The sequence below is a fragment of the Medicago truncatula genome, chromosome 8 (assembly GCF_003473485.1).
Source record: "Medicago truncatula cultivar Jemalong A17 chromosome 8, MtrunA17r5.0-ANR, whole genome shotgun sequence".
NCBI classification, from domain to species: Eukaryota; Viridiplantae; Streptophyta; class Magnoliopsida; order Fabales; family Fabaceae; genus Medicago; species Medicago truncatula.
Window position 1 is genome coordinate 2,989,516 of NC_053049.1, and position 8,340 is coordinate 2,997,855.

The window sequence follows — 8,340 nt, forward strand, 5'->3', positions numbered from 1 at the left end:
TAGCATTTGTCACAACACAACAACAAAAAGCTGAAGTGCATAGCAAATAAAATTAATCTAATTTAGAACTTTGAAAAATAACCAACTATTTTTTTTTTCTTTCTTTATTTCTTTTACCAAACAACACACCAAATTCACTTCATTTCTTATATCTTTGTTTCTTTTCGCACTTTCATTTCTTTCTCACTTCTCACTTTTGCTTTCCCCACTTAACAACCCAGTAGGGATTATAAGCTATCCAAAATAGCTACTATAATTCTTCTTAATGAAGAAGGAAATCATATCTTAAAAACAAACTTTTTGCTTCCAAAAACGAGGCATGAAACGTACGGAAACAAGGCATTAGAAAAGCTCAAACAACATAATCACTCCCAAGCTAGACACTAGTTATCTAAAGTTTGTATACCCTTCAATAAGAATAACAGATCTTACTAAGACAATTTGATAGATGTCAATATCAGGTTGTTTCAAACACTATGAATGAATGTGATATAGGAAGTGACTAAACTCAACCAACATATTTGCTGAAACTACTTGCGTGTCATGCAAATAGCAACACAACAATTTAGAAAATTTTAAAAAATACTACATGTGTATATTAGCCAACAAGGTCACACAAAATCAGTGTTTCTGCAGCAAAAAATATAGGCACTTCAGTAAGGAGGATAAGCTACAAATTTAGAGACTTCCTTGAAGAGAATAATTTTAAACTTGCGCTGCGACCAGCAACTTTTTGCTTCTTTCGTTTGGGAGAGGGTGAACAGTATAAGGAGGAACTGTATAAAAAAGATAAAATTATTAAAATAGATAGCATAACTGGCATTCAACGTGATGATCATGCAAAAGTTATTTTTCAATGCATAGTCCTTTTACCTTCTTCTGTCCCCAATTGATGTTAATGTTTATAGTTATATGAGCAGAGAATAGTAACATTTAGTATTATATATAAGCACGTAATAACAATTGTTCATTACTTCATTATAGATTGACAATATTCAAACTAACTACATATTACTGTAAGCATTTCTTGATTTTTTTTTTTTCATCACTAAGAAACTATTTTCACATAATCAGTACTTAGTTTCAAAGCAAACAAGGGGGCATCAGCAGTGAGAGTGGAAAGAAACAGAAAAGATGGATGGCAAGAGGAGGGACAGATGCATCAAGTGACAAATAAATATACAACATACTTTTGTAGTCATGCTTTCAGGAGACAATTCTAAGGCAAGCTCATGCTAATAAACTGTAAGACTTGTTACCTTTGGTCTTTTTTTTTTAGATGGCTCTAAACTTCTAGTGGAAATTTCAATGCATTAAATGATAGCTAAATTCAAGTGGTTACATCTTTCACTTCTTCTCAACGAAAAGATGGATCATATTCTCTGTATCTATTGCTAGTATAGCTCTAGCTTTCAGCACCATACTCCATAGATATATCCATGGACAATAATTTGCACATTAAATTAGACAACCACCAAGACAATATACAATATCAGAGTCATATAATTTTATTAAGTGCTTTCTCATATACATTAAAGAGCTTAGTATACATACCCTTGGAGAATTGGTTGTATATCAGCACCAACACTTGTACTTAGCTCTTCAATAGTTGCAGAAACCTCGCTGTTACAGTTCAGTAGGTTGCATACATCTAAAAAAGCAGTAGATTTCACCATATCTGGTACAAGAGATGCGTCTTTTACCTCTGCTTTGAGATTTTCCATCAAAACAAGTGCTGCGTAAAGGTTAGTGAAAGATTAGACGATTCAGCAATTTAAAACTAGCTAATAGTTACTACATGCAAGTTGATTTATTTCCATGCACATGATAGTAAGAGTTTCCATTAAATTCAATTCAAAATCTCAAGAATTCAAATTGCAGGCACAATTTGTGCAGTACAAATCAGGCAGGTTATGATGAATTGTGACCTTCATACTCCAGCAGTTCAATGTATTTATGCAATAGTCACTCAGTCTGGACACGACACGGTCCAGGATAGACCAGAGACCTTCAATGATTACAAAATATTGCGACACAGTCCAGGATAGACCCAGGGGATTTCATAAGATACAAGCAAAGAACATTATGAAATATTAATTTAATCAATTCTTGAAGTACATGGGATTTTTTCTTTCTTCTTTCATTTTTGAACTGAAACTTGTAGAACTCTACGGTATCAAGATTCAAAATTAACATCATAAGACAACCATAAAAAATAGATGGATAAAACCAACAAGATTTGCACACATATTTCATAACCAAACAAAAGACCATTATACTCCCCCCCCCCCCGTCTCATATTAGGTGCCCCATTTGAGTTTTACATGGGTATTAACGAAATGATTAATAGTGTTGATTTCAATGGTAAAATGTGTCATTTACTAAAACACCCTTGTTAATTATAGTTAATGGAGTAGTTATAGAGGATCGAAATGCAATAAATAAGGCAATGTTGGTGGAAAAGAATAATAAATGTTGTATTGGTATATTGTAAAAGGGACAAATAATTTGAGACAGATATTTATAAAAGAAGACACCTAATTTGAGCCTGAGGGAGTACATCAGAAGTTTTAAATAGCCACGCAGATAAGTTTTAAACAAAAGTATAAAACATACCAATGGCTCTAAGCATCTTAAGGTCGAATTTATTAGCCAAATTCTTACAACCTATCCATTCTGCCCGCTTAATTATCAACAATTTCAAGCTAATCAGCATATCCTGCAAAAGTTTCAAATTTGAATACCAAATGTTAAGAACAAGAACTTGTATGAAAAAAAACCAAGATGAAAACTAAAATTTAGAAACACATGTAAGTCGTAACCAAACTATCAATGACTGGTAAGATCTATTTCAGACTAGTTACTTGCATATTGATTTCTTTCATATAGATTCCAAAAAGTTTTATAAACAAAAAGAGCACAGGAAAATCAAGCCAATGGTAAGATCTCCTACAAAAATAAACCAAAAGAGAACAAATAAAAATATTCACAAATGCAGCACTATCTAATCTCTCAGTAGTCAGGAATGAGTCCCAGCACGTAGGATCGCACGATCTTACGTGCCACAGTACCTCGACCGTGCTTCGATCCTACTTACGAACCGTGTTTTCTCTGTTTTACTCTGTTTCCTCTGTTTTCTCTGTTTTTTGGCCGCTTTCCTCTGTTTTTCTCTGTTTTATTGCTTGGTTCCTCTGTTTTTCCTCTAATATCTCTGTTTTATGCTTGGTTCCCCTGCTTTCCCTCTATTTTCCCTATATATTTCTCTCAATTCTATCTACAACCTATCGATCCTACTTACGAACCATGTTACGTTCCTCGTGTTTACGTTCTTTCACCGGCCGACCAATCCTATGTAGGAACTCGTTCCTGACTACATTACTATCAATGGTAACTCTGTCCTCAAAACATGAAACAACAATAAGCCCCTAAGAGAATCCATCCATATATGCAATTTTATCCCAAAATATAACAGTAAATCTATATCCCATGACATCATAGGCATTTCTCTAGTGCAAGATCATAAAAATACTAAAACTGCTACCTGCAGTTAAAGCCACAAGTAAAATGAGCGAAGAAAAATTTCCCCATGGTGAAGGGGCACACACATCGAATATTCACTAGATTTGTCATGTAGCGGCTATATTGGCTCTATAGCGCTATAATGTAGCGGAATTTGAACAAACCACTATTGGTCTGCGTCTGCAATACCCTATTTAGTATAAAGTGTTGTCGAACAGCGTTTGCAGCGGCGCTATAATACATTAGCAAAGAGGAATTTGAATAAAACACTATTTCCTGCAATCCAAACTCGACAACATTGATATTTACCAAACATCCAAAAACCTTATCCATAAGGAAAGTAGCTTACAAAAATATCACTAGGACATTGTATAAAAAAGTGTACTAATACCGTTAACCTTTGGTTACCTTCATTCGGAAGAATCATGTGTACATGTGTCTGTTTAAACACATTTAATAATTTGACTGGCATATTACTGAATAGGTTTTTTTACAGAATGATAAAAGAAAATTGTCAAAAGGCTAAGAAACAATACAGGGGGTGCTAGACTCTATTATCAAAATGCAAAAAAAAACGACGCATAGAATGAGGAGGGGCATCTAAAGTAGTCCAAGAGAAATCACCCAATTGGCCTAAAAGAGAAGAACTTCATAGCCTCATGATAGATATGACAATGGAAGCCAAAACTTGGCAACTACGAGAATGAATTAAATGAACAGAGAAAGGAGAAAAAGAAACTTACAATTTCAGATTCGGAAAGTGAGCAAAGCCAAGCTACATCTTGAACCCTAGTCTCAGTAATTTTATCACCCTCAATAAAAGTTTCCAATCTTTTCTTATAGACTTTTCCTTTATTCATAATTCAACAATTGAAACCTGAAATCAATAAAAGAATAAACCGAATGCCAAACACACAACAATCACAGAATAAGGGAGAAAAACCATAAATGAATCAAAAAAACCCAATTTTCTAACCTTGCTTGTTTCAAAATTGCTATGAAATCTTGCTGTTAAATGTGGAGAGAAGAACTGTTTTTGGAAGAGGAGATAACAATGAAGGAAAGGGTTTTCAGTTGGAAGAAGAAGAAGAAGAAGAAGAGAGAACGATTGCAAAGGTTTTTGGTGAAATTGGGAATTAAATTTTATCTAAGGGTGTTTTTGTCATTTAAGAGTTGTGTCACTAGAAAAATTCTTCTGCTGTTCTGTTCGCGGGAGTCCTTGTTTTTTTCATTTATTGTTTATTATTCATTCATGTGGTAATATACTACTTTCTTAAAGAAGTAATTCCTTTTTTATATTAATCACTTAATTCAAGTGTTAAATACAACTCTTCATATTAATTCTATCTGTTAGCTTATCTAACAATACAAAGAGGCATGACTCAAAAAATGCTAACTAGGCATACAAATGAGCAAGTATATATATTGATTAGTCAACGAACAATTTACTTGTAAAAAGTTTGGAAAAGAGGTTATGATGGAACAATCACTACAAGAATAGTAACGAATTTTGTCTTATTATTTGATCCTTATGCCTTATTTCTAGTACTTTAAATAGTGTGTGAGCTAACATTTTCAATTCAGCAAGAAGAGAAGGAATTGAACCCCCTGAGCTCTATGTAGCTCCGCCAGTTAAATTCACTTTCTTCACTGTGTCAGTGTGTCTCTCTATTATATGATCGGTATATTATTACTTCCACCCTCCAGCTTCCCCATATAAACCTCACTAATATTACTTTCTGTTATGTTAATAATTGATCATAAGTTAGTTTTATCTTTATTTGCCTCAATTGCCACCTTAGCTTGTGTATATATAATAATCAATACACATGTTGCATTATTCATTCTATTGTTTTCATATTACTTAATTTCATCATAATTTAAGTATTTGATTCATAGCTATATCATTCGTTTGTACTTCACTTAAACATTAGAGATATGGTTTTAAAAAATGCTTCAGAGAACGATTCACTATTCCCGTGCATCGCTAATTCCTCGAGTTCACCTAAACGTTCATAGAAGCCTAACATTCTCTCCCGGTATTTCACAGATGGATACACGAAAGCCAACATTTGATCCCCCTTCTTGCTCCGATTCATGTCAAACATCTCGAGACAATTGCTATCTAATCTTCACATAAAATTCCTAATTTTACTGGAATCTCAATTTGTTAGATTTCCTTCCTGGTGTATTAAAATTACATTGTTTAATTTTACAATGTTTCCCATCAATTTATATTTTTTTCAATTTAAATAAAAAAATGTCAAATAGAAGATTCTTCACTTTTCCCATCAGAATTAACTTAAAAGCAACCAAACATATTAGAACTAATTCTACACCTCTAAAATCAATTTTGACCCCTCTAAAAAGTGGACAAACATAGCTAACAGATTCAATTTTTGGGCTAAAAAAGAGCAATATGCAAAACACATCTATTCTTGTTGAGAATTGAGATACTCGTCCATTTCCATCTTGACCAAATAACTGATTTTGTCTTATTATTTGACCTTCAAGTTCAACCACCCCTTGAACTTACAATATACATGTCCTTGTACCCAAGTTTTGCATTTCTCCTCAGCTAGTATACAACCCTATCCTATTATTATTATTTAGTAGTATAAATACTATCCTTTGTTAAGGAGAAGTCTCCAAATCAAATCAGCAACAAACAGAACATCAATTTTCATCTCTGAGTGGTAATAATAAATATTTCTAAACCCATCATTATAGACATTCAACAAAACATTTATCCTTCCTTGGTCCCTCCTTTTTGTTCCTTATAATGGCTAAGAAGATGAATCTCTTTCTAATTCTCAAAAGTTAATGTTATTTTTCATTTGGTGAATAAAATTATTGTTTTTATATTTCATGAATAAACCCTATTTTATTTTGTTTTCCATCATATACTAGCATATTTTAATAATGATGCATATATTTTAATACTCATCATATATTATTTCTGTATATCGAATGTATTTATCTTAATCTATTGTTCTTTTTTGTAGAATGGATCCTCAACTTTCTGCTGTGGGAATAATTCTATATGTGGAACCTGAAAAGGTGAACGATGCTGTTGCCTTCTACAAGGCAGCCTTTGATGCTGTCGAGGCGAATGATCCCTATTTTGCAGCTCAGGTTATTATTGGTGGCACCGTCTATTTGATAGAGTACCACGAGGACCCTTCCGACCTGTGAGTTTGATTTTCATGTTTTAAATTTAGTTTATATTTTGTGTCACTGTCTTTTGGAGGATTGCTTGAGGAAAAGTGATTAAAACTAGATCTAATCATGTTTTTTCTCTCTGTTTATTTGATTTGAGGCCTGTTTGTTCTTGTGGTTTTTTATTTGTTTGGTTTTTATGGAACTTTCTATACTGAGTTGGTGTTTGGGTATATTTTAATAATCATAAACACATGAAAATATGTTTTTATAGTTACCATCTAATCAAAAATAAAAATAATCAATCTATAGTTGCTTATATATTTAGAAATAGAGTTATTGGTCCTTAAACGTTTTCTTATTAAATCTTAGGACCGGCTCTGCTACGACGGTTGGAGTGGCGGATGTCGCAGCTACCGTACAGAAGGCTGTGAGCGCTGGGGCTGTTGAGGAAGAGCTTGATGAATTTGCACCTACTTATGCTGGTCAGCACATTGTGAAGCTGAGGGATCCATTTGGTTATGTTTGGTACATTTGTGAGGGCAAGTCCTTAGCCAAATTGCAGTAGCAAATGAAGGGTTGGTTGATCCATGCTTTGATATTGTTATATTTATCAGTACTTTGCTACATCCATTTTAGTTCTAATTAGGTGTTTATTGCTACAATTATCTTTCTATTATCGTTTAATTATGACAATTGCTGGGATGTAAGACTATGCTTAAAAATTGCTGTTTTATATTATCTTATCTTGTTTGGTGCATTTATCCTACTTTTATTCTTTTAGTATTGGTCTTTGTTGGACATATGCTTAAAAGTTTAAAATTCAAATTTAATAGTTGTATCATAAATAATTGTTACAAACAACTGAAATTAGTTAGCTTGCTTATGCTGGCTTTTCCAAACTCAACTAATTGTGTTTCAAACAAATTCAAATTTCTTTTCTTGTCATAGCACAACAAGGACGAAAACATGAGACTTGTGTGAAGGCACAAATAACTACTAGCTATTAGCTATATAGGAAAAATGATGTACATAGATGCAACAGAACATGTTATCAAAGCTATAATTTTTTTTCCATCCCTATAAACAAAGATTGTTTTTTCTTAGGCAATTTTTTATTTCTAATCCATTATCCTCATATTAAGTGAGTCCAAAATCGTAATTTATATCATTGCATCGACATTATTGACTTCAATACCTATAATAGACCACACTGTTATTCGACATGACTTCACCATCAGTACATCTAAACTGTTTTATAAACTTGATATTTTTCATAAATTTAAAGACACTCAGTTTATTGTAGACTTACACAAATTCTATTATCACATTTTTCAATACTTTGTAGAGGAATCTATTTGTAAACCATAACAAAGCTTCACTCTAACCATGGTCTTAAATTGCGGCCGTGGTCGCAAATGCGATCATTGCGGTTCCCGTGACATGCATTGCATTTTTGGGGCGTGAAATAATTTTAAATTTTCATAAACTATATAAAATGACATATCATGTGCTACTACGCTATTTATCCACTATAGCATAGTCATAGTTTGCTTCGTAAATGCTCATTTGGAAATGCGAGCAATACACGCTTGAGAGACAATTAAAAGTATGTTTTTTTATTACATCTAAAGTATATTGGAATTTGGGGTTCTGAAATTT

At 32.9% G+C, this 8,340-nt stretch overlaps 2 protein-coding genes across 2 annotated transcripts; one reads left to right on the forward strand and one right to left on the reverse strand.

Annotated features, from left to right (window-relative positions):
- Positions 1-387: 387 nt before the first annotated feature.
- LOC11435005 (uncharacterized) lies at positions 388-4,681 on the reverse strand. The gene is made up of 5 exons (XM_003626826.3): positions 4,496-4,681; positions 4,263-4,396; positions 2,617-2,719; positions 1,555-1,735; positions 388-776 (listed from the first exon to the last, which is right to left on the reverse strand). The coding sequence occupies exons 2-5, from the start codon at positions 4,377-4,379 to the stop codon at positions 671-673; spliced, it is 507 nt and encodes a 168-aa protein (XP_003626874.1). The 5' UTR covers positions 4,380-4,396; positions 4,496-4,681; the 3' UTR covers positions 388-670.
- Positions 4,682-6,002: 1,321 nt separating this feature from the next.
- LOC11418892 (uncharacterized protein At5g48480) lies at positions 6,003-7,393 on the forward strand. Its single transcript, XM_003626828.4, has 3 exons — positions 6,003-6,215; positions 6,525-6,710; positions 7,051-7,393. Exons 2-3 carry the CDS (start codon positions 6,526-6,528, stop codon positions 7,244-7,246), a joined length of 381 nt encoding a protein of 126 aa, XP_003626876.1. The 5' UTR covers positions 6,003-6,215; position 6,525; the 3' UTR covers positions 7,247-7,393.
- Positions 7,394-8,340: the final 947 nt, after the last annotated feature.